This window comes from Anguilla rostrata, chromosome 15 (genome assembly GCF_018555375.3).
Source record: "Anguilla rostrata isolate EN2019 chromosome 15, ASM1855537v3, whole genome shotgun sequence".
In the NCBI taxonomy this organism is placed as follows: domain Eukaryota; kingdom Metazoa; phylum Chordata; class Actinopteri; order Anguilliformes; family Anguillidae; genus Anguilla; species Anguilla rostrata.
The window spans coordinates 4,645,001-4,671,579 of NC_057947.1; the positions used below are offsets into that span (position 1 = coordinate 4,645,001).

The following is a 26,579-nucleotide window of genomic DNA, read 5'->3' on the forward strand; positions in this document are numbered from 1 at the left end:
CAGCACCAGTGCATTAAAGCAGTTCAGTGCATTACACCAGCACCAGTGCATTAAAGAAGCTCAGTGCATTACACCAGCACCAGTGCATTAAAGAAGCTCAGTGCATTACACCAGCACCAGTGCATTAAAGAAGCTCAGTGCATTACACCAGCACCAGTGCATTAAAGAAGCTCAGTGCATTACACCAGCACCAGTGCATTAAGAGCTCAGTGCATTACACCAGCACCAGTGCATTAAAGAAGCTCAGTGCATTACACCAGCACAAGTGCATTGAAGCAGTTCAGTGCATTACACCAGCACCAGTGCATTAAGCAGTTCAGTGCATTACACCAGCACCAGTGCATTAAAGAAGCTCAGTGCATTACACCAGCACCAGTGCATTAAAGAAGCTCAGTGCATTACACCAGCACCAGTGCATTAAAGAAGCTCAGTGCATTACACCAGCACAAGTGCATTGAAGCAGTTCAGTGCATTACACCAGCACCAGTGCATTAAAGAAGCTCAGTGCATTACACCAGCACAAGTGCATTGAAGCAGTTCAGTGCATTACACCAGCACCAGTGCATTAAAGAAGCTCAGTGCATTACACCAGCACCAGTGCATTAAAGAAGCTCAGTGCATTACACCAGCACCAGTGCATTAAAGAAGCTCAGTGCATTACACCAGCACCAGTGCATTAAAGAAGCTCAGTGCATTACACCAGCACCAGTGCATTAAAGAAGCTCAGTGCATTACACCAGCACAAGTGCATTGAAGCAGTTCAGTGCATTACACCAGCACCAGTGCATTAAAGCAGTTCAGTGCATTACACCAGCACCAGTGCATTAAAGAAGCTCAGTGCATTACACCAGCACCAGTGCATTAAATAAGCTCAGTGCATTACACTAGCACCAGTGCATTAAAGAAGTTCAGTGCATTACACCAGCACCAATGCATTAAAGAAGCTCAGTGCATTACACCAGCACCAGTGCATTAAATAAGCTCAGTGCATTACACAAGCACCAGTGCATTAAATAAGCTCAGTGCATTACACCAGCACCAGTGCATTAAATAAGCTCAGGGCATTACACCAGCACCAGTGCATTAAAGAAGCTCAGTGCATTACACCAGCACCAGTGCATTAAATGAGCTCAGTGTATTACACCAGCACAAGTGCATTGAAGAAGCTTAGTGCATTACACCAGCACCAGAGCATTAAAGCAGCTCAGGACATTGTTTGAAGGCATTAATGCTTTGGAGAAATGGCTGTCTCTTATTGTGCAACATAGCAAAAGTCTGACTGACCTCATCCAATTGTGTGGAAGGCAGAGTTCACAAAACCAACAATAAATCTCAGCAGCCCATGAATGCATCTCGAACAATGGCACAACAGGGCCACAAAGGAGACACAGCAGCAAAACCGTTAACATATCAAAACATTCAACAAAGCAGTAGAAAAGCACACTTAATATTATTTATATCACAAATCAGCAGATTAAGGAAAACTCCCACATGCCTTTGAATCAATTCTGGAATGCAGCTGACAAAATATTTGCCCGTTTAACCTGGAAAGCCAAATGCTACTTTGCGTCACAATCTCTGAAAAGTTTGCCTTCTTTCTGCCAGGTTGTCACACAATAACCAATCCCTGAAAGAACTGACTGACAGTGATTACATTTAACTCCAAAAAGTCAAAGTCAAACTTTCTCGTGATATTCACACGCCCATGTTTACTTTTTCTTTGAGATCCATTTTTTTTTTCAAGTTTTTATGGTGATTACGGGCAGAATAAAATTTCATCTTATTCCCATTGTGGAATTGGAATTGAAAAATAAAAAATGGCAGATCAGATTTCTACACAGATGTACTATACATCATTGTTTGGTGAATGCAAACTCTGTAAACAGACCTAAAAATTATCAAATTGCAGTCATTTTGTTGGAGGATGTCTTTAACTGATAGAATTGTTTATTCTATGCACCTGCTTTAAAAGCAGTGAGAACAGAGGAGGAGAGAAAACATGAATGGAGAGATGTAGGTCTTATCAGAGGTTTTGTAGTCAACCGTGCTCATTGCTGACAATGTAGAGGGGAGCCCCCGTTTGACAGCTAACAATAATACTATCAGCAAAAATCTATTTACAACATGCTACTGGGCAAGTAGAATCAGAAGGCCAATTGATGCAGCACTGTGTCAGAGTTTAATCTCTCTGCCAAGTTAGGTAAGCTTTTAATTAACTACATTGATTTCATAGCTATGTTGATTACAAAAACAATTCTTACCATAGGGTGCCTATGCACCTATGGTTCTTGGCCCCTAATAATAACCACCATCATCTTGATAGATGTATTTTCAGTCCCATCATTGCTATATGCAGCGTACATTACGATGCATATACACAATGATTAAGTCATATCCCTCAACAGGCCTCCATGATCAAAAAGCTGTGCACAGCAGCGTTGAGATAAGTCCGGCCCAAAGCCAATCAGCCGCCAGCGCAGTCTCTCTCCCGGAGGAGACCCCACCTCTCTTTTAAAGGGGGAGGGAAGATGGGCTGTGGCTCACAAAGAGACTCTGCCTCAGGATGGCGACCACTACCGCAGACTCAGGGAACTAGCCGCACCTCTCCACGCCGCCTGCACACTGAACCGGTCGGCTCTGCCTAACACTGCCTGTGCACTGAACTGCACTGGACTGCAACTGCAACTGCAACTGCACACTGAACTGCACCCAGCACAGAGCCGGCTGAGCCCCCAGTCTGCAAATTCAGGACTTTTCCCAGGTAAGAGTGGCGTGTGCTCATTCTTTTACAGCCCAACCAGCTCCTGTTAAAGAATCTAACCTAGTCTGATAAATTACTGCACTAAAATGTATGAGAAGTGCATCTTCTGAACTTCTCAGATACATCCTCAGATGCACAGGATCTGTTGAACTTTTTCTTTTCTTTATCACACCTCTGATCTGCTGTTAAAGTTTAAAGCAAATAGCAAATCTGGATTCCCGTACAATGTAGTAATGTGTTTCAGAGATGTGCTGTCCTGAATTATGCTCTGGTGCATGTGTCTTAACCCTTTGAAGAGTAGGTCTTTTGGAATGTATTTTCAAAAAATTTGAAGTCAGTGTTCTAGAACTTCATTGCTTTCAGCTGCCAGTAGTGATTGTTACAGCAGCATTAGAATGTTCAGTTAAGAACATCCCAGTCACATGTTTGTGATCTCATGCCTTAAGGTGTTAAATGTATGTTCTCCTGCAGAAGTCAAAGGCACGTTTCCACAGTGGACAGCAGGATGTAATCTGATCTAATCTTATCCCTTGTGCATATGATTAGTTTTTAGTGTGCAACCCGCAATAGTATTTAGACTGACAGTGGCCCTCAACGTGCTGTTTTGAAATTTAACTTCTGTAACTTTTGATTTGCACAAGTTTAAGTTGACAAAAAAAAAATACAATTGAGTGAATGGGAAGGTTTGTTTGCACAAATTTATCAGTTTGGCAAAAAAAAAAAAACTGAAGTGCAGATTGATTTGTGGTGTTAGTGGCAATGACCCTTTTGTGAGACTGTGACTGTGAGTACTGCAGATCTTATTTTGCTTTGTTGCTGGTGCATCTCTCACTCGTAGGGTTGATCGTCCGCGCCGGAGTGTCTGCATAGCTGGGGCAGCGATGTTCCCCCCTGTGATCGGGCTCCTGCTTCTGCTGCGGCTGCAGAGCGTCTACACTCAGGACCTGTACGAGGACAGGACAGCGGGGCGGGGCAAGGGCAAGCTGCTCACCACCAACATTATACAGACTCAGAATGGACAAGGTAAGAGATCCCATTATTTACACACAGAACGGACAAGGTAAGAGATCCCATTATACAGACTCAGAACGGACAAGGTAAGAGATCCCATTATTTACACACAGAACAGACAAGGTAAGAGATCCCATTATAAGCACACAGAACGGACAAGGTAAGAGATCCCATTATTTACACACAGAACAGACAAGGTAAGAGATCCCATTACTTTGTCTGAGAAGAAAACTCTGTCTACTCGCGGTTTTATGTGGATGAGACTTGTGAAGCGCTTGTTTAAATTCTATTAACTATCACTTTTAATCAATGGAAAATATACGGGACTCAAAAGCTTTTCTTTACATGCATGAGTAGTCAATTACATCCACAAAAAACTTTTCCAGCCAGTCAGCCTAGAGACATCTATGTGCATCTGCTTGGTATTGTTGGTGTATTCTTTTAATGTACGGCTTGGCAGATGCTGTTCTCCAGCATGACCTATACAGCTTTCTTTTATAAGTGCCGCTATGTACACATCTGGATATTTCGCAATAGCATTTTGGGCTCAGTGCCTCACTCAAGGATACTATGGCAGGGCCTCATTAATCAAACAACTTAATCAAAAAAGCTTATAAACCCCGAAGTTCATGAAGTTGCTGTCAGTAAGACGATCTGCTAAATGTCTAAATGAAGATATTAAATAAATGTAAATATAGATATAGATGTACATGTAGACATAAAATTAATGTAGATGTAGATTTAAATGAAGATGTAAATTTATATGCAAGTATATGTAAATGTGGACATAGATTTAAATGGTAACGTAAACGTAAAGGTTTGATGTAAAAGTGGATGCCAATGTAAATGTAGACACATTTAGCTGTACATGCAAATGTAAATGTAGATGTAAATGACGATTTAAAAATGCATATAAATGCAAATTTGGATTTACAGTGAGCTCCATAATGTTTGGGACAGACATATTTTTCTTGATTTGTCTCTGTACTCCACAATTTTAGATCGAACAATTAACACGTGGCTGAAATTCAGATTCTCTGCTTTCATTAAAGTGTGTTTCTATGCAATTTGGTTTCACCACGTAGAATTACAGCACTTTTCATACAAGAATTTTCCAGGGTCAACGTCTTGCTGTAGGATGAAGCAACATCCAATGAGTTTGGAGGAATTTTCTTGAACTTTACCAGATTCACTTCAGAATTAATTCCGCTGCTGATATCAGCAGCTACATCATCACTGAACACAAGTGAGCCAGTACCTGTGGCAGCCACACAGTACATGTCCAAACCATAGCACCCCCACCACTGTGTTTCACAGATGGGGGTGGGCTCATTTGGATCTTTGGCAGTTCCTTTTCGCCTCCACACTTTGCTCAAGCCATCACTCTGATGCAAGTGAGTCTTGGTCTCATCTACCCACAGTGCCTTTTTCCAGAACTCTGCAGGCTCATTTAGGTACTTCTTAGCAAACTATAACCCGCCCAGCCTGTTTTTGCATCTAACTAGTAGCTCGCATCTTACAGTGTAGCCTCTGTCTGTGACGTTTTCTGTGAACAGTGGTCACTGACGCATTCTCGCCTGCCTCCTGAAGAGTGTTTCTGATGTCAGACAGGTATTTGGGAGTTTTCTCTTTTTTCCATTGTGGTGAGAATTCTCTCTTACACCTGCACTAAGGAAGCACTTAATTTGCACTTTGCCCACACAAATTGTTTGATTACAAAGCTAAAACTGTGGAGTACAAGGCCAAATCAAGAAAAAAAAAATTATCCCAAACATTAGGGAGCTCACTGTACATGTGAATGCATATGTAAATTTACCTGTAAATAAAAATAGATGTAATTAAAAATGCATATGTAATTAATATAAAATGAACTACAAATAAATATGAATACATATAGATGTAAATATAAATGTCGATTTAAGACACTGTGTCACAGCATTACGACAGCTTACACTATTCTTTAGCTACTTCCTATCAGACCTGGGTCAAATATGTATTTGTTTTGGATTCAAATACTTTTCTGTGCTGATCTTCCCTGGGGCAATTGAGCCTGCCAATAGGACCAGAACAGGACCAGGTGGGTTTGCACTTTTTGAGAACATTTCATAAGTTCCAGCACACCAGACAAGAACAGTAACACATAGAAAAGTATTTGAACCCAAAACAAATGTATTTGACCCAGGTCTGCTTCCTATGTAGCATTTCCATAGACACAAACATAATTTATCATGATCTATATCTCAGTGTGTTCTTTTCTCTCTCAAGGGTAAGAGAGAGTATCTGCCTCTTAGTGAGTATATCTGAGACTGCAGGGAGCATGGGAAGGTTAGGAATTTAGAATGTGGTCTTTATGCCACTGCAGATTTGCAGTTACAATTACCAGCTAACAAACTCAAGAAAAGACAGGTGAATCCTTATCAGAAACAGTTCAGCAGCAGACATTTCCCCTGTGTCCCTGACCTTGTGCCAATCTCAGATGAAGACTGCAGCCTGGAGCTGGCGTTCCTGGTGGACAGCTCGGAGAGCGCCAAGGACAACCACGCGCAGGAGAAGCAGTTCGCCATGGACATGGTGGACCGGCTGCAGGCCATCCAGCTGAAGACGCGGCGAAGGCTGAGCTGGCGGGCAGCGCTGCTGCAGTACAGCAGTCACGTGATCATCGAGCAGACCTTCAAGCAGTGGCGGGGCAGCGAGCATTTCAAGTCCAACCTGGCGCCCATCGCCTACATTGGCCACGGGACCTACACCACCTACGCCATCACCAACCTGACCCAGATCTACCTGGACGAATCCAAAGCGGGCAGCATCAAGGTGGCCGTGCTCATGACCGACGGCCTGTCCCACCCCAGGAACCCTGACATATTTTCGGCCACCGCCGACGCCAAAAATCAGGGGGTGAGGTTCTTCACCGTGGGAATCACCCCCACGGCAAACGAGCCGGCGAACGTGGCCCAGATGCGTCTGTTGGCAAGCTCCCCGGCGACCCGGTACGTCCACAACCTGCAGGACAAGGGCATCGTGGACACCCTCATCAAGGAGATTGTGAGTAAAACCGGATTAAACTGGCACGTTTAAATTTGTCATCGATATAATGGGTAGTACACCTGCTGTATATGTCTCAAAACCAGTAGCAGCTGTATTTTATCGCATGACCTTTGGGGGAACGGTAGTACAGTAGCTACCCATTTCAAAGCTAAAATGTCTCACACAGTAAGATTAACCACATTTCTCAACTTGTTGATCACTGTTTAGATTTGATCTAACAAGACAAATTAGTGGCAACTCATTTATCGTGTACGAGTTTATCAAATAGAAACCACAAATGGCCATTGTTTAATAGGCGTGTTGGTCTGAATACTGGATCAGATAAGTGTGAAAAATTTCATTTTGGCATTTTGAAACGATTTTCTTTTAAAGCTCTTCCAATAGCTGTAAAATGTGAGACATGTTTTAACTGCTACTGTTCTGTACTTTGATTCACTGCACAAAAGCTGGAAGCTGGCTTTGGTTGAGACAATGTTGCAAGTGTTTTACAAATTACTGAATCCTTTTGGATGTAACTTGGCTCCTTTTTGAGAATTTAACGGTCTACACCTCTTGAGGAGTGCCATGTGAATCTGGCTGGCATTCTGTTCTGAATACAGTGCCCTTAGTTACAAGCGAGACTGAATTTTTATTCACTTATAGATCATTCAGGAGCTTAGCCTCTTCAAAGATGAAAATGGTATTTCTTGTGCATCTAATTATTTACCCTGCAAAGCCTCATATCCTGAAGCTCAAACTTTACATTCTATTGGCAAAGTCCTAGTCTGTTCCCCTGTGATGGTATATTTCCCATGGCAGACTAATTTCATTGATTTGTGTATCCTATACAAGATTGAAATCCAAATTAGACCAGTATCTTTCCAGTATCCAGTTGCCTCCTATATACTCCTGGCACAACATTACATTTCTTCTCTTCCAACACGTCTGTTATTTTCAAAAAGACCCATCGCTTGCTGTGCCCTGCATATTTCCCTCAAGTGACGTTTGTTAGTCACTGCAGTGACCACTTCTATTTTCACAGGGAGACACAAACTAACAACGCTGTGCATGAACTGTTAAGTTCCTCCAGATTTAAGCTATACATTTAGTTCATAGGTTTATTGGACTTAGTGACAGTGAAAAGGCCTTGAGTTAATGTTTTGATTAACTTTTTATTTTAGGAAAGTGAAAGTCTGCTTTTATGTGGGCCCCTGTGTGTCACCTTCTAAAATAGGAACACACAACATCTAATAAAGATATTTATATAAATACACATACATCAGTATTTTTGCTCACAAAAATATATTTTATTTTATTTTTAATATCACCAGTTTTTGCATATATATTCCTTCATCTATTTTTCTATTTTCCAATTCTGTGTAGTATTTTTCTATTCTATTTTCTTCCTCCAACATATTTGAGTGTGTAGCACACTTGGAGCACAGTATTATAATGAGCAGGGCGTGGCTAAGGAGGCTAGGTGGGTCGGACTACAGGCTCTGACATGCCGTTGGCTAATCATGCTAGTTGCTGAGGGTTTGACTAGACATGTCTTCCGCCTCCTTCAAACCAGCATAATGGGCTTATGCAGAAGTGGATGTAATTTTCTTTAGTGGATGAAATAGAACTTATTGCTCTTATCGACATTTTGCGCGGGGTCAAACATACTTCAGAAATTCGCCAGGTGTCAGCATCAAACAACACTTACATCGATACAACGGCAACTTGCAAAAATCCTTGGCTCGATCAGGGACGAATACCATCCGCCATGTTCTTTCAGTTACAGGTCTGGTGAGGTAGGGTTTTGAGGTGAAACAGGACATTTGAAAAAAATAGCTCCTACATCTGTGACTTGTCAATCCAGGGGTGCGCAGCATAACTCCGTTTTTAGGTGGTTTTCTGTCGCATTTCGGCTCCCAGTATCACCCCAGAAAACCATTGAAGTGCCATCTGTATGTCATAAATACATCTAAGCGCAGGGGCTTACGAAGCTGCTTGATGTATCCCATGAGATTGTCTTGATCGCTGGAATTCAGCCTCTGCGTTGAGTCAAAGAGCCTTTACCATGACACATGGTTTGCATTTGTACTAGGGGTACTACAATGGAATTTTAAGCAGTCCTTCACTTACAGTTTTCTTTCATGTAGAAATGCTATAGCGTTTTTTTTTTTGAAGAGAAACAGGGCTGTGGCATGAAGCAAGACTTTCGCCATGGCAGAATTATTTGACATGAGATAACAAGACCAGAAGATCTCAGGTCAAATGAAGTCCCGGAGAGTTTACAGAAGGACCTAAACTGGCGGAATGCGTATATACCGTAGCACAGCCCAGCTCAGCTCAGCTCAAACCAACCACAGTAGCTGTCTGTCATTGGTAAAGATAACAGTTGTAACTGTGATGGATTCCCTTTCAGAAATAATCTGAAATCCTCTTGGGAAAAAAAAAAAAAAAACCTAAATATGTTTGCTTTTTGTTTTTGCAGGCAGAAATCGTGGATGAAGGGGTAAGCCCACCACTGCTATCGTTCCACAATTTGATGAAAATCTATTCTACACTGAAATGAAGGCCGACGATGCGAGTGAAGGTGTGGGTCTGTGTTCCAGTGTCCTCTGGCCCAGAGATGTGCGTGCGAGAAGGGGGAGCGAGGACACATAGGCGCAGCTGTAAGTACTTCCACACCTCCCGCATCCACATGACCAACCTGTGGAGTTTCCTTTATAACTGAGCTCTCTAAACTTCACACAGTGGAGCAGGCTTTCTTTAGACTAGAGTTTACCTTGTGAGTGAGCTCTCTAAACTTCACACAGTGGAGGAGGCTTTCTTTAGACTAGAGTTTACCTTGTGAGTGAGCTCTCTAAACTTCACATAGTGGAGCAGGCTTTCTTTAGACTAGAGTTTCCCTTGTAAGTGAGCTCTCTAAACTTCACATAGTGGAGCAGGCTTTCTTTAGACTAGAGTTTCCCTTGTGAGTGAGCTCTCTAAACTTCACATAGAGGAGCAGGCTTTCTTTAGACTAGAGTTTCCCTTGTGAGTGAGCTCTCTAAACTTCACATAATGGAGCAGGCTTTCTTTAGACTAGAGTTTCCCTTGTAAGTAAGCTCTCTAAACTTCACATAGTGGAGCAGGCTTTCTTTAGACTAGAGTTTCCCTTGTAAGTAAGCTCTCTAAACTTCACATAATGGAGCAGGCTTTCTTTAGACTAGAGTTTCCCTTGTGAGTGAGCTCTCTAAACTTCACATAATGGAGCAGGCTTTCTTTAGACTAGAGTTTCCCTTGTGAGTGAGCTCTCTAAACTTCACATAATGGAGCAGGCTTTCTTTAGACTAGAGTTTCCCTTGTAAGTAAGCTCTCTAAACTTCACATAGTGGAGCAGGCTTTCTTTAGACTAGAGTTTCCCTTGTGAGTGAGCTCTCTAAACTTCACTTAGAGGAGCAGGTTTTCTTTAGACTAGAGTTTCCCTTGTAAGTAAGCTCTCTAAACTTCACATAATGGAGCAGGCTTTCTTTAGACTAGAGTTTTTCTTGTGAGTGAGCTCTCTAAACTTCACTTAGAGGAGCAGGTTTTCTTTAGACTAGAGTTTCCCTTGTAAGTAAGCTCTCTAAACTTCACATAATGGAGCAGGCTTTCTTTAGACTAGAGTTTTTCTTGTGAGTGAGCTCTCTAAACTTCACATAGTGGAGCAGGCTTTTTTTAGACTAGAGTTTCCCTTGTGAGTGAGCTCTCTAAACTTCACTTAGAGGAGGAGGTGTTATTCAGACTAGAGTTTCACTTATAAGTGAGCTCTGTATAGCCCAGACAGAGGAGCAGGTTTTCTTCAGACTGGAGTTTATTGCTTGGCTTGAGGCTGTTTTTGTTAATGCGCATTCTGTTGCAGTCCAATGCTCTCCCATAGCCGCATAGCATCGAGAGATTTATTAGATTCTTCTGGGGATCCCCATTGGCAGGCCTAAGCAGATAGAGACATTGCGAACGTTACTTGTTGTTTTTTTTTATTGAATGTTTAAAATAACCCGGCTCCCAGCCCTTTTGTCTGTCTCCGTGAGTTAATGCATAGTTGCGCTCCCCCATGGAGACCGTCGGGGCACAATACTGTCCCGTCTCAGTGGGCAGGACCGCTCTCCTAATAAGATAGTGCTTCATTCCCATCATAAATTACATTAACTATGCCGACTGTTCAGGCATGTTTCGCCAGGCTGGAGAATCACATCAGGGTTAGGGCTCTGTGTGTGTGTGTGCGTGTGTGTGTGTGTGTGCGCGCATGTGTGTGTGCTAATAATAAACTTAATTTGTATAATACATTTCATGCAAAAAGGAAGTTCAAACTGCTTTATATCAGACAGTGATATTTGCAATAAATGATGAAAACTGCACTACTGAATAATGACTATATAGAGAGAAAAAATGGGTAGTTGAATTGACAGAGGAACGAGCAATAAAAAAAGAATCAGTCAAAGGAAAAACAAGAGCATAAAACAGAAGTGGATAGTTAAATGAAACGGTCAATAAAGCAATAAAGGAAAAGTAAAAGTAATTAAAGCCACAAGCGGCATTGGGAGGGGTCCAAGCACTGGCATTATTACGCCCCCTATGGAGCGATTTTTAAATGGTTTTGCCCTCATGATCATATACCTTCACCCAACATATCTACTGAATATCATGATGATTGTATAAAATATTGATGACTTACGGCCAATTGTGTGCTTTGAGACGCTGTCGGATTACTTAGTTGCGTTGCCATGGATGTCTTCTAGCCGCTTGCCGTAAAGGAGTTTACTAGATGTCGTAATACTTTAGATTTGGAGATACAGCTCTTCCGCAACGCAACTAATAAAAAAAGTCCAAATGGCAGGCAAACAATATGGCAGACATAGGTGGTTCAGATGCATAGGTCGATGAAGTTTTGTGTTGATCTGACTTATGGTGTGGGAGTTATGGCCTTTTACGCATGACCCTTATAGCGCCACCATCTGGCCGACATAGGTGATTTGTAGTGCCTGAGTAGTGGGGGGCCATAGGAACCCACCTACGAAATTTGGTTGCTCTACAACTTATGGTTGCTGAGCCTCAGACACTTTTAACGGAGAATAATAATAATAATAATAATAATAATAATAATAATAATCCTAACAGATACAATAGGGTTCCACCAGCTTCACTGCTTGGACCCCTAATAATAATCCTAACAAATACAACAGGGTTCCGCCAGCTTCACTGCTTGGACCCCTAATAATAATCCTAACAAATACAACAGGGTTCCGCCAGCTTCACTGCTTGGACCCCTAATAATAATCCTAACAAATACAATAGGGTTCCACCAGCTTCACTGCTTGGACCCCTAATAATAATCCTAACAAATACAATAGGGTTCCGCCAGCTTCACTGCTTGGACCCCTAATAATAATCCTAACAAATACAACAGGGTTCCGCCAGCTTCGCTGCTTAGACCCCTAATAAGGTAAAAAAAAATGTGTATTATAGTTGCTGTTTAAAACTGCTTGCTGCCTGTACTTCTCTCTGATCCCTGAGTATTCCAGAACTTGAATGAGCAAAGACAGGAAGAGTCTTCTGTGCTTGTTTTGTGTTTTATCTTGGGTAAACTAAGCAAACTTGCACTACAGGATCTGAGTGACAGACATTCAGAGATGTAGGCACTAAACCATTTGGTCTTATAGACTAATAAAAGGGCCTTAAAATTAGTTGTAAAAGAAACAAGAAGCCAGTGTAGTTCAAATAAAACAGGAGTAATGCATTCTTTCTTCTCAGTTTTGGTTAAAATTCTGATTGTAGCATTTTTAAGAAGCATCTCTGCGTGTTCTTCAGCTTAATTATATTTCTTAAAAAGGTTAATTGTTTGTTGGTGGTTTGATTCCAAATGGTTTATTCTTTTTGAAGGAATCTTTGAGGTGTACAAAATTAACTGCATAATCTCTAAACAGTTCATTAATTAGGTTCCTCTCATACTCTATTTGTCTGTGACTGCTAACATGCAGGTTCTCTGAATATGTCTAATTAGAACTACTGCAAACAAGCTAAGAGAACAATTAAAATAATAATAATTAAAAATGTCACTGGCAAGGACTGACTGAACAAATAACAGAGACTGAAAAAATATGCTCACTCAATCCATCTAGACTCTTCCTTATGTCAAACCAACCATGGTTCACTAAACTATTTTAACTTCAAATTTCAATGATCAACTAGAAGTCATTCCCAACCTCTACCTTACCCTTTTTTAAGTAAAAAAAAAAAATTAAGTTAGGAAAGTAATTTCCCATCCACTTGGTTCTGGCAGAGAAGCAGGCAGTACACAAAGAACACTCAGATAGTTTGGCTGAACAGATGAGTACAGTCGCATAGTGGCATCTGCATCACTATGGAGACTGTCACCATGGTAACAAATTGCAACCTATAAAGGGAAAACAAGACTGGGCCACAAATTGATCCTTGCGCAAAATTCCGAAAGATTCAAAGATTCACTCCCTGTTATGTAGGAATGGAAGCAATTTAGTTTAGTACCAGTGAGACGAGGCGAACCCACGTTACTAAACTGCGTATTGGTATGTTGTGGTCTGCTGTTAAAAGCAGAGCTCAGATCTAAGAGCACAAGGACTGACACTTTGTTTGTGTCAGCAATGAGTCTAAGATCATTCACAAGGACTAGGGGCTGTTTCAGTGCTGTGGTTTTGGCTGGAAGCCTGCCTGGAATGTTTCTAGAATGCAGGTTTCATGTACACAATCATACAGCCCTTAAAGACAATATCTTCCCTAATTATTCCAAGGAATGTTAAATTAGATATTATAACCATATGGGTAGGGAATTGCTGAGAAAGGTGCAGTCAGGGTTAGATTTCTTCAGTAGTGGTTTTATGATTGTTGTTTTGAAGGCATTCTAGAACATGCTTGCCTCTAAGAAAGAATTCATTTTCTCAGGTCTGCTACCTGATAAAATATTTAAAACTTATCTAAAAACTCCTGCAGGCATGTGGAAGATTCCACCAGTGATTATGCAGTACCAGCAGGTACAGTGGGTATACCCTCCCTCCCTGGCCTGTCTGTCAAGGCCTGGCTTCCAAACAAACGGAGCTGAATTTTACAGAGAGTTTACCTCCCTGGGGGTGAGTGTGCCTGGTCCACCCACTCACTGGGCCTGCAGGTCACACACACAGCGGATCATGGCACCGCAGTGCTGGTTTAGAGGGGCTGAGATGGCCCTCTGACTGGTTAGCAGACTTCTCCAGGCCCAGCGAGCCTTGGGTCTCATGGCTGTCGATACCTCCCCCAGGTCTCCTCCATCCCAGTCGCATTTCAGAATTGGGTAAATAAGTCAGGCCTCCGTCCAAAACACAACAGCCACCTTTGACTAACGATCAAACTCGATTGCGGGACATCGCTAAACTGGTGGCTAAGTGAAGCCCACTTAATGCCAGGAGTCCATTTTCAACAGGGACGTGGTACCTGATGCCTCCAAAGACCAGGGTTTTGCTTGGAATGCCAGCATGAATCAGCCTCAGCTTACGTGCACATCCCCAACCGTCCTCTCTCAGGGAACCATGGTTACATCAGTAGCCCGTCGTTCCCTTTCATTATGGAATGGACTGCCAACAGCCTCGTCCCGTGAATAAGGCCCAGGTCAGCACTGGGGCAGGCTCGGGCCTACAGAAAAATGCCATAGACACTCATGTTAACCTTATACACCTCACATACAAGGTGTTTATTCATACACACACATATGACTCAAAGATGTGATAAATCAACAAAATGCTCTCATTGTAAAAAAAAAAAAACAGAAAAACAAGTTAATCACATTGACAAAGTACTACACTCTATACATATGCAAAAATATGTATATACGATATACACCAAATTACTGATATCAAAATGAAGGGCAGTTATATCTGAACATTTTACATAGAAACTGAGTCATATCCCAAAGTAGTACAGCTATATGGAGATCAGCACACAACCAATAATTGTTGTCATAGTAATAAAAACCTGAACAAACAGTTATAGCAACTACAGTGCTTCACTTAATAATGCTAATAACAACTAATCTGTAATTATTACAATAATCAATAAAAAACAAAATCAATTTTACAACAGTGATCCAGCAGCTGTGGTACAGCTACAGACGGTAATCCTAGGGTCAAGCAGCAACAGCCAGGCTGATATTACATGTAAACAACCCCAAACAATTACAACAACCGTGCTTGGAGCTGTAATACCCATAAACAGTAAAACAGAATTAATTCAGTTTACATTTTCAATGAACTATTAGCATCTTTTATCTGCTGATAGGAATGAAGCCTCAGAAACACCTGAAAGTTAAACAGTATAAGATCATATATGATCGCTAATTTAACAGCAGTGGAGTTAATGGGACAGTGTGGGTTGTCCCGCACAAAGTTAGCATGAGAAAGTTAATGTCCTCAGGATGTTGCAATGATTGAAGTGGAGAGTTACAAAGGAAAGAGCACAAGAGCACATTAGACATGTGGTAAAAGAGCTCTGGGGGGCAGCTTTTGGACTTTGGACTGGGAGGGGGTGGGGGTGTGGTTTGAGGGGCTTTGGGGGGGGAGGGGTGAGGTTTGGGGATGATACTTTGGGGGGTGAGGTTTGGGGCGTGGGGGTGAGTGGGAGCCACAGGGTTATTCATCACTGTCTCTTTCTTTCAACATTGAAAATAAGTGACCCCAAAAAGAACTGCTTAAAAATTAACTAAATAAAGGACACAGGGAATAGCAGACAGATGGGTAATACAGGAGCAGGGTATGTCCACACAGGATATGTACTGTCTAGACTGATCACACTTTCCCTTTTCCCTTCAGCTTGTTCTAGGGTACATGGTTCTAGAGCAGTCCTTATGATTTAAAGCACCCTTTTCACCTGTGTCTGCAGTCTGATATGGCTGACTGCATGCCTCATCTCCACAGGGGAAAAAGGGTCGCCCGGGTGACGACGGAGCGCCAGGTTCCAAAGGCAACAAGGTCAGCGGCTGCAGTTACCTATAAGCTGGGTCCTGGTGGCTTTCTTCTTCTGCTCTAAAGCATCCGCCTGTCAGGAGGGGCTGGGGCCGTGCTCAAAGTGTATCCTGCTAGAAAGCATATCTGCCAGGGTGGCTCATCCTGCAAGGAACTGTTCTAGGGCGGGTGAACAGGGTTATTTGTGTCTCAAATAGGGAAACAAACCAAAGGAAGTAATTGCAATAATTTGTGTGCAGTGATTCCGTCAAGTATTTCACTTGCTTGTCTAGAAGGAACCTGACTTTTGAGAATTCTTCCGAACAGTTCCCCTATGTTTGTTAACTTTGCTGATTTTAGCAAAGTTGGCTGGATACAAAGCCAAGCGAAGGCAAATAGCTAGTTAGTATATCATATCACGCATGTTAATCATATGGATAATGAAAAGAGATGTTCAAAAGTAGTGAAATGGATAGCCATTTGATAAATAACATGCGTGATATGATATATTGTATTGTTACAATTTTAACTCGGGTTACGTTCGCTATTTGCTAAGTTGGCTAATTACAGGTTTGTGTGATGATAACAACTGGAAGCCAGGTAATGTTAGCCATCAGCTAATTCACAGTTTTGTAGTCTATGTTTAATGAAGAGGCACCTCCTTCAGACTGCAGCGAGAGAATGCCCAAACAAAATCCCAATCCCTTCTAGACATGACCGTATTTCACCCTGTTGTTCTGTTGCACATATAATATGTATTACAAAAAACAAATCTCTTTCAGGGTGATCCTGGACTGAGTGGACTTCCTGGTCGGGATGGGTCAGAGGTCAGTAGAGTGCACTTGGGCACATTTTTGTGAACTTTTTTTTATCACGCAGTATGTCTGTTACAGTCCTACCGGTCAGACTCACAGTCCTTCTCATCATTTTTCAGGGTAAACCTGGCTACAAAGGAGAACAGGTATGGCACCAGAGTCCTGTGGATGCTTCTGTTTTTTGGTTTGACGTGAAGTTAATTACTGAACACCCACTAATGTTCCAAATTCCTTTCACAGGGTGAGAGGGGAGAATGTGGCACTCCAGGAATTAAAGGAGACAGGGTAGGCATCTCATGTATATTTGTATCCAGTCTTGCTATACTGTGCACATCATTTGCAATGAAGAAGTAGTTCGGGCTGCTGAGGAGAGGTTCTTAAAGAGCTCTCTAATGTGTTAATGCATCTTCATTCTCAGGGTCCTGAGGGTCCAGTTGGCATCGCAGGTTCCAGAGGTCCACAGGTGAGAACAAATAACTATGTGTGAAATAAATTAGCAAAAATAATTGTGACTGTCTCAGCATGCTGTGGTTCTGTTCACTAGCTACTGTATCTGCAGCTTTAACTGTTCACTGAGATTCTGTTCACTGGCTTGCTAAATAATGTGCAGCTTAAATAATTGTTATGACATTTGTGTAAACAGTACAGCCACTTTACTGTTCATTAAAGCAAGGCTAGGTTTTGATAGTTCATGTGTTATCAGACATTAACATGGTAGACCCTTCTGTAAATGCCAGCTAAGACCATCTTAAGCTCATCTTAGAAATGTATCTGGTCAAGCTGGTTTTAGCTGATGTACCAGTCTGGCCAAGTTGGGCTGAGATGGTGTACCACCCAGGTCGATCTGGCTTCAGGTGTAGTTGTTGTGAGTGTTCCTGAGATACAATGCACTTGCTGAATGTACTTTGCCTCAACTCCAGCTGTTCCACCTAGCCCTAGCTGGTCACCAGCTGCTAACTACCAAACACCATGTTTCACAAACCTACCCCTAGCTGGTAATACTAGTCACCAGCTGCCAGCATAAGCTGTCTTTCCAGCAGAGGATAGGGGTTCAATGCAGACTGGTCTGCCTGGTCATATCGATGTATTAGTTGCACACACCACTGTAAAAGTCTGTGGGAATACAAATCAGAGTGGATCTGGGTGTTTAGTCGGAGGTGGTTTCTGTTGAGGATGTGTTTGTATAGAAAGTGAGGGCATTTTCTTTGTATTAAAGCCCCTTTATCCTCTGATTTTCATTACCACATAGGGTTTTGGTGTGTGCAAATTTTATATCATGTATATATACAGCATATAGTGCCATAATGATGGGGAGAAAGACATATGATTTTTATGATTTATGATATATATACAGTGTGTGGGACAGACATAGTTTTCCTTGATCTGGCTCTGTACTCCAGAATTTTAGATTTGTCATAAAACAATTCACATGCGGTTAAAGTACATATTCTAAGCTTTAATTATGGACTTTTAGGTTTCACCATGTAGAAATTAAAGCACTTTTTAAACACAGGAATAATCATAATTGGCTTCATGGGTGTCTCTGGTTAGTTAGGTCTGTTCAATTGCTTCCTTAGGGCAGTTATAAGAGAGCTGTCAATAACTAGTCTTGATTCTAGGCTTCTGATTGCCGTTGGAGTCTGTTATTGGCATCTGTTGACAACGGGATCAGTTGTGCCAGTGAAAGTCAAGGAAGCTATTATGCGGCTGAGAAATAAGAAAAAACAGTCAGAGACATATGCCAAATCTTAGGCTTACCAAAATCAACTGTTTAGAATGTCATTAAGAAGAAAGAGCACAGTATGAGTCCTGATCGTTGCATTAGTGACTCCTACTGGTTGGTCGGGGCGCCTGTTCAGCAGGGAGGGGACTGGGGGAGATAGCGTGAACCTCTGCACGCATTACGCTCTCCCAGTGAAACTCCTTGCTGTCAGGTGAAAAGAAGCGGCTGGCGACTCCACACATATTGGAGGATGGCGTGTGGTAGTCTACACCAGGTCAAATCGCCAGGAGGGCCGTGGTATGCAGGTTCATTCAGCCAGATCTTGATTATATAATTAGTAATATTGCTGATTGGATGCAGGTTGTGCCAAGGACCCGCAACTATGTGAACCCCACATTGTTCTAAAAAAAATTTTCTTATATTCTCAATGCAGTTAAACGCATAGGCTGAAGAGTAATGGACTCAATTAAGGCAGCATAGTTGGTTGAGAAAAAACCCATCCACAGGCCCTCCAGGCAACGAGTGCACCCACTGGTGCTCACATCCCAGACCGACAGACGATGGCCATCGACCAGAACTGATCCCACCGCGAGGACTTGTAAATGACTAAATTGGGGAGAAAATGGGAGAAAAAAAGAAGAAAGAGCACAGTAATCGCAAAGGATAAGGGAGCTGCTGATAGCAGCAGCAGAATGGATTATGTAATGTACAGAAGCATCTTACCTGCTCAGGTTCAAGCGCATGCCTCCAAACTCACAGGACACTGCTTCATCCTACAGCAACACAATGATCCCAAACACACTGCTAAAGCAACAAAGGAGTTTTTCAAAGCCAAACCTGGAAAATACTTGACTGGCTAAGTCATTCAGCAATTAATAATCCAACTGAATATGTGTTTCACATGCTGAAGAGAAAACGTAAGGCAACTAGGCCCTGAAACAAGCAAGAGCTATAGAAGGCTTGTGACTACGCAGTGGTTGTGAATAGAAATTGCTGTAATTCCTACATGGTGAAACCAAAAATGTATAAAAATACCCTTGAATAAAAGCTGAGAATTAGCACTTTTTAATTACAAATCTAAAATTGCGGAGAACAGAGTCAAATTAAGAAAAAATATGTCTGCCCCAAATGTTATGGAACACACACTGTGTTTGTGGGCATATGTATATATATATATATCATTAATTATCATAGCAAATGGTGAGTTAAACTGTCTGTGTATAAATGCTGCGGGCCAAATAGCTTCCATTGGCAGCTTTACAGACACAAATCTACTTCACTGTTGCCAAGTTATTTTTTTTATGTCACACCCACTTCACCACCAACACACCCATCACAGTGGTAACAACTTTTCAGCAGGTGTGAAATGACCTTGGTGCTAGCAGGAATTAAAGCCTTAATGTAGTATTAATATAGCTGCAAACTCCAGTAGCTTCTATGTAACAACCCTTACCACTACAACCGGTGTGCAATAGGTTAACAGGTTATTTTATTAAGACGGTGCTACTATCACAAATACCTGCTATTTGCCCGAATTTGAGGCAATGAGCACTGCATTTTGCAGTTCTGTTTGAGCTAAAAAGATGAATATTTTCTGTAATCATCCTTTTACTGTTTTTTTTTTTTACTATGTAACCTAATATGTCTAATGAGTGACACTGTAAAGACGAAACCTAGGGGCTTACTTGCCAAGTGAATCACATGCAATGTTTGGGGGCTGAATGGACCAGTTAAAAGAGTTTAGGCATTGTCACATCTTAAGAATGTGAAGGCTGCTGTTGTATTACAATTCATGAGAAAGTCCTCCAGAACATAAGCTTTTGGGTTTCACGCTAACAAGGCTTCTGAAACAACAAAACAAATGTATCTGTAACCTCATACTGCTATCCTGGCCCACTGGAACCATGGCCTACAGGATAGTGTGGCTGTAGTAAAGTTATTTGTTTTTCCTCAGGGACTGCCTGGACCACAGGGAGACATCGGCCCAGAGGGTCCGTATGGAAAGAAGGTAAGTGTTCCAACGAAGGTCTGAATTCGCTTACACTGCATTCAGTCCTGCCAGTGGCATGCCTGGAGCCCACAGGCCACCAGTTGTTATGTTGCAAGTTATATGCTTCTCTTTCAATCAGTGCTTGTTATCTGGTAGAATTTTGTATGATCTGTCGGGTGTAAAATGGTCCTTTGCTGTCCTGTAGTACTGTGTTGCCTGTAAGGTATAAAACAGCCTCTGTCTCTCCTGCAGTACTGCGTTGCCTGTAAGTTTTAAAACAGTCTCTGGCTCTCCTGTAGTATAGTGTGTGGCCTGTAAGGTGTAAAATAGTTATCCGTTCTACTGTAGTACTGTGTGGCCTGTAGGGTGTAAACCAGTCACTGATTCTCCTCTAGTATAGTATGTAGCCTGTAGGGTGAAAAATAGTCACTTGCTGTCCTGTAGCACTGTGTGGGACCTCTTGGTCACTGGCTCTCTTGTAGTGTTGCGTATTGCCTGTAGGGTTTAAAACAGTCTCTTCTGTAGCACTGGGTGGCCTGCAAAATAATCAATGACACTCCTATAGTATTATGTATGGCCAGTAGGGTGTAAAATAGTCCCTGGCTCTCCTGCAGTACTGTGTGTAGCCTGTACGATGTAAAACGGTCACTGGATCCGCTATATTACTGTGTGGCTTTGTGGGGTGTAAAATATTCACTGGCTGTCTTGTAGTACTGTGTGAGACCTGTAGGGTGTGAAATAATCAAATTATGTCATGTAGTACTGTGTGTGACCTGTAGGGTGTAAAATAGTCGCTGACTCTCAGTTCTTGGTGAGACCTGTAAGGTGTAAAATAGTTGCTTGCTGTCCTGTAGTACTGTGTGTGGCCTATAGGTTGTGAAATAGTCATTTTCAGTCCTGTAGTCCTGTGTGAGACCTGTAGGGTGTGAAATTATCACTTGATATCCTGTAGTACTGTGTGTGGTCTGTAGGTTGTAAAATAGTCACTTGCGTTCCTGTAGTACTGTGTGTGGTCTGTAAGCTTGTCCTGCGGCTGTGTGGAGTGTGGGAAACTGTACAGGAATGTATGCACTGTAGAACAGAGCATGCTCAGAATTACAAATTGTGAAGACAAAAGAAAAAAAGACTGACCTCTTCACTGAAAAAATACTGTTGCAAACTTTAAAGTTTACTCATACTTGTTTGACAAAAGCAACCTTTGATTTCATTATTTCAGCTCTGAGTTTTAATGTTTTTGATGTTTGCCATGGTAATTTTCTTTGTCGGCATTTTTGAGATTGACCTCACAGGTCTCTTAGAACAGAACTAATTGCATTCATGTCTGTCTGAGGAGGGGGACACATGTTCATGCACATGTTCTTTTGGATTTTTTCCTAGCAATAAAGCTTGAGCAGCTCTGTGGTACAGTGTTTGTATCACACACTAGCAAGCTAAGTGTATGAGGTGTGGTTTAGCTCACTCTCAGTCCCTACACTTCAGTCAAAAGAATTAAATAACTTTACCCATATTTGAAGATTTCCTTCACCTTTTCTGAAGTCTGGCTTGGATTTTCCTGATTAAATAAACAAATGAAAAGCAGACGGAAATGTCAAATCTGAGCACTTTACGAAAAGCTGGTTCCTGGTGTAGAAGACCCTGAACAGATGGAAGATAATTACTAGGAGTGCTTTTAGGGAGTGATCCTTCATAGCCCTATATGTTTCAGTATACTGCCTTATTGTTCCGTTCACATTAAAAATCTGTTTCAGTCTATGTCTCATCAAGTTACAATTTACAACTGTGTGTTTCCAATAGATATTTACAGGGATTTTTGCTTAATTGTTTATACATAATGTACATGCTTCTTGTTTGAATGCATTCTAAGTTACTGGGAATCAATGCACAGATGTCTGACTTTCATTTTGTCCTGACTTGTCTCTGAATATTCAAACCAAACATGTGGCCACCCACATCTATTCACAGAATATGATTTACTGCATTTATTAAACAACTATTTGATACGCAGATAACGTTTTTACCGCGTTCAAGTGAGAATGTGTTTGCAAGCATAGTTTTAGTGATGAGGTTTTTTGTGCAATAAGTTCTCAGTCCACATGGTATTCGTGAGTTACAGTTCAGTTGGTTTCATGGCAAATGATGTTGGCATTTTCTAGTTTAACAACGCAGCAGATCATGTGTCTTCTGCAGCAGAGAACTGATGATATAGCAGCAGGAAATGCATCCTCTGCAGCAGAGTACTGGTAATATAGCAGCAGGACATGCATCCTCTGCAGCAGAGTACTGCTGATATGACAGCAGAACATGCATCCTCAGTCTGCAGCAGTGTACTGATGATATAGCAGCAGGACATGCATCCTCAGTCTGCAGCAGTGTACTGATGATATAGCAGCAGGACATGCATCCTCAGTCTGCAGCAGTGTACTGATGATATAGCAGCAGGACATGCATCCACAGTCTGCAGCAGTGTACTGATGATATAGCAGCAGGACATGCATCCTCAGTCTGCAGCAGTGTACTGATGATATAGCAGCAGGACATGCATCCTCAGTCTGCAGCAGTGTACTGATGATATAGCAGCAGGAAATGCATCCTCTGCAGCAGTGTACTGATGATACAGCAGCAGAACATGCATCCTCTGCAGCAGAGTACTGCTGATATAGCAGCAGAACATGCATCCTCTGCAGCAGAGTACTGCTGATATAGCAGTAGTTCCGATTGGCTGTCTGCTCAGGCAGACCTAACTGAGGGGTGAGAGGTGGTTAAACGCATGCGGGTTGTTGCTTTGCATTCAGAAATTTCGCTCGGATGTAAGGTGACTTCATAAAACTGTGATAATGGAGTGATTCTTAAGCCTTTCTCTCAGCTGCTTGTCTATCGCAACACGCCCAATGTGGCTGCTGCATTCATGTCTGTACGCTGCTGCATTAGTTTCTGTACATTGCTGCATTAGTTTCTGTACGTTGCTGCTGCATTAGTTTCTGTACGCTGCTGCTGCATTAGTTTCTGTACGCTGCTGCTGCTTTAGTTTCTGTACGCTGCTGCTGCATTAGTTTCTGTACGCTGCTGCTGCATTAGTTTCTGTATGCTGCTGCATTAGTTTCTGTACGCTGCTGCTGCTGCTTTAGTTTCTGTATGCCGCTGCTGCTTTAGTTTCTGTACGTGCTGCTGCATTAGTTTCTGTACGCTGCTGCTGCATTAGATTCTGTACGCTGCTGCTGCTTTAGATTCTGTACGCTGCTGCATTAGTTTCTGTACGTTGCTGCATTAGTTTCTGTACGCTGCTGCATTAGTTTCTGTACGCTGCTGCTGCATTAGTTTCTGTACACTGCTGCTGCTTAGTTTCTGTACGCTGCTGCTGCTTTAGTTTCTGTAACGCTGCTGCATTAGTTTCTGTACGCTGCTGCTGCATTAGTTTCTGTACGCTGCTGCTGCTTTAGTTTCTGTACGCTGCTGCTGCTTTAGTTTCTGTATGCTGCTGCATTAGTTTCTGTACGCTGCTGCTGCATTAGTTTCTGTACGCTGCTGCTGCATTAGTTTCTGTACGCTGCTGCTGCTTTAGTTTCTGTACGCTGCTGCTGCTTTAGTTTCTGTACGCTGCTGCTGCTTTAGTTTCTGTACGCTGCTGCTGCATTAGTTTCTGTACGCTGCTGCTGCTTTAGTTTCTGTACACTGCTGCTGCTTTAGTTTCTGTACGCTGCTGCTGCATTAGTTTCTGTACGCTGCTGCTGCATTAGTTTCTGTACGCTGCTGCTGCATTAGTTTCTGTACGCTGCTGCTGCATTAGTTTCTGTACGCTGCTGCTGCATTAGTTTCTGTACGCTGCTGCTGCATTAGTTTCTGTACGCTGCTGCTGCATTAGTTTCTGTACTTGCTGCTGCTTAGTTTCTGTACGCTGCTGGCTTTAGTTTCTGTACTGCTGCTGCATTAGTTTCTGTACTGCTGTTGCATTAGTTTCTGTACGCGCTGCTGCATTAGTTTCTGTACGCTGCTGCTGCTTTAGTTTCTGTACGCTGCTGCTGCATTAGTTTCTGTACGTTGCTGCTGCTTTAGTTTCTGTACGCTGCTGCTTTAGTTTCTGTACGCTGCTGCATTAGATTCTGTACGCTGCTGCATTAGTTTCTGTACGCTGCTGCTGCATTAGTTTCTGTACGCTGCTGCTGCATTAGTTTCTGTACACTGCTGCTGCATTAGTTTCTGTACGCTGCTGCTGCATTAGTTTCTGTACGCTGCTGCTGCTTTAGTTTCTGTACGCTGCTGCATTAGTTTCTGTACGCTGCTGCTGCATTAGTTTCTGTACGCTGCTGCTTTAGTTTCTGTACACTGCTGTTGCATTAGTTTCTGTATGCTGCTGCTGCATTAGTTTCTGTACGCTGCTGTTGCATTAGTTTCTGTATGCTGCTGCTGCATTAGTTTCTGTACCTGCTGTGCTTTAGTTTCTGTAGCTGCTGCTGCATTAGTTTCTGTAGCTGCTGCTGCTTAGTTTCTGTACGCTGCTGTGCTTAGTTTCTGTACGCTGCTGCTGCATTAGTTTCTGTACGCTGCTGCTGCTTTAGTTTCTGTAACTGCTGCTGCTTAGTTTCTGTACGCTGCTGCTGCATTAGTTTCTGTAGCGCTGCTGCTTTAGTTTCTGTACCTGCTGCTGCATTAGTTTCTGTACGCTGCTGCTGCTTTAGTTTCTGTACACTTGCTGCATTAGTTTCTGTATGCTGCTGCTGCATTAGTTTCTGTACGCTGCTGTTGCATTAGTTTCTGTATGCTGCTGCTGCATTAGTTTCTGTACGCTGCTGTTGTATTAGTTTCTGTACGCTGCTGCTGCATTCATTTCTGTATGCTGCTGCATTAGTTTCTGTACGCTGCTGCTGCATTCATTTCTGTATGCTGCTGCATTAGTTTCTGTACGCTGCTGCTGCATTCATTTCTGTATGCTGCTGCATTAGTTTCTGTACGCTGCTGCTGCATTAGTTTCTGTACGCTGCTGCTGCATTAGTTTCTGTACGCTGCTGCATTAGTTTCTGTACGCTGCTGCTGCATTAGTTTCTGTACGCTGCTGCTGCATTAGTTTCTGTACGCTGCTGCTGCATTAGTTTCTGTACGCTGCTGCTGCATTAGTTTCTGTACGCTGCTGCTGCATTAGTTTCTGTACGCTGCTGCTGCATTAGTTTCTGTACGCTGCTGCATTAGTTTCTGTACGCTGCTGCATTAGTTTCTGTACGCTGCTGCTGCATTAGTTTCTGTACGCTGCTGCTGCATTAGTTTCTGTATGCTGCTGCTGCATTCGTTTCTGTAACCTGCTGCTGTATTTGTTTCTGCAGGGAGAACGGGGGCCTGCCGGTCCACCTGGAATGATAGGAGAAACAGGCATTGGCCTTGCTGGACCCAAGGTAACGAGGCTGACTATCGCGTCTGTAACATTTACTGTGTGGAGCTTTCAGCATCGTCTGCTTTTCCTCACTGCGTGCATTTTATCCGCAGGGTGATATGGGTTTCCAGGGGCGACCGGGTCCCCCCGGTCCGCCGGGTGTAGGAGAACCAGGCCAGCCCGTAAGTGGACAGCTCTACAGGGACCATAAGTACTGTATTCTGAACACTGAAAGCACAGCATACACATCAATGTATCTTAGCTGTGGCTCTTTCAAACTCGCATGAGTTCAGATACACCAGCTGTCAGTCTCACAGCTCCTGAGCAGGGAATGGAGGCCAAACGTGCTCGGACAAAGCTGCAGCCTCATCATTAGTAGTGAATAGTCCTGGCACGGGAAAGTGGGCGTGACCTGCTGTCAGTGTACTGTACATACTCTGCTGTATTTATGGCTGAAGCCATGGCACTATTGTCGTAATGAGGCTCTTTTTTTCCAGGGGTCTCAAGGGCCACAGGGGGTTCAAGGAGAGAAGGGGCCCCAAGGAGAAGGATTTCCTGGACCAAAAGTAAGAAAATGCACCGTAAAAGCACCCAGAATCAGATCCTTTTTTCTTCTTTTGGATTCTCTTTAAGTCGTCCTATTGCACTGTGATTTGCGTATCCAAAATTACAATATTTACAGATTTAAGCGAAGTTGGCTATTTTTAAAGAGGCCTATGAATAATCATGCATTAATCCTCTGTAAAGACTGCATTTTAGCGGAACGGAATGCCAGGCACCTTAACAACAAACTTAGCCCAACATGTCCATTAGACAAATGATTACTGCCCAAGTTCCTTCTACATGGCAATAGTCCAGACGGATTGCCTGGGAAATGCAAAGGAACTCTTCAGCACTCACATGAGCATGACATGACTGTGCCAAGACTCATTGGGTAGA

General features: G+C 42.6%; 1 protein-coding gene across 2 annotated transcripts in view; it reads left to right on the top strand.

The window, feature by feature from the left end:
• Positions 1-2,536: 2,536 nt before the first annotated feature.
• The window catches only part of col28a2a (collagen, type XXVIII, alpha 2a), a 53,489-nt gene continuing 29,446 nt past the window's right edge, over positions 2,537-26,579 (top strand). The window contains exons 1-14 of one of the 2 annotated variants that reach the window (XM_064310862.1): positions 2,537-2,761; positions 3,600-3,784; positions 6,249-6,814; positions 9,279-9,299; positions 9,400-9,459; positions 15,727-15,780; positions 16,536-16,580; positions 16,688-16,714; positions 16,809-16,853; positions 16,987-17,031; positions 20,246-20,299; positions 25,594-25,662; positions 25,754-25,822; positions 26,138-26,206. In XM_064310862.1, the coding sequence (XP_064166932.1) occupies positions 3,643-3,784; positions 6,249-6,814; positions 9,279-9,299; positions 9,400-9,459; positions 15,727-15,780; positions 16,536-16,580; positions 16,688-16,714; positions 16,809-16,853; positions 16,987-17,031; positions 20,246-20,299; positions 25,594-25,662; positions 25,754-25,822; positions 26,138-26,206 (1,266 nt within the window). In that variant the 5' untranslated portion in view covers positions 2,537-2,761; positions 3,600-3,642. The remainder of the gene's footprint in view (positions 2,762-3,599; positions 3,785-6,248; positions 6,815-9,278; positions 9,300-9,399; positions 9,460-15,726; positions 15,781-16,535; positions 16,581-16,687; positions 16,715-16,808; positions 16,854-16,986; positions 17,032-20,245; positions 20,300-25,593; positions 25,663-25,753; positions 25,823-26,137; positions 26,207-26,579) is intronic. The other variant, XM_064310863.1, reaches the window with a different exon arrangement.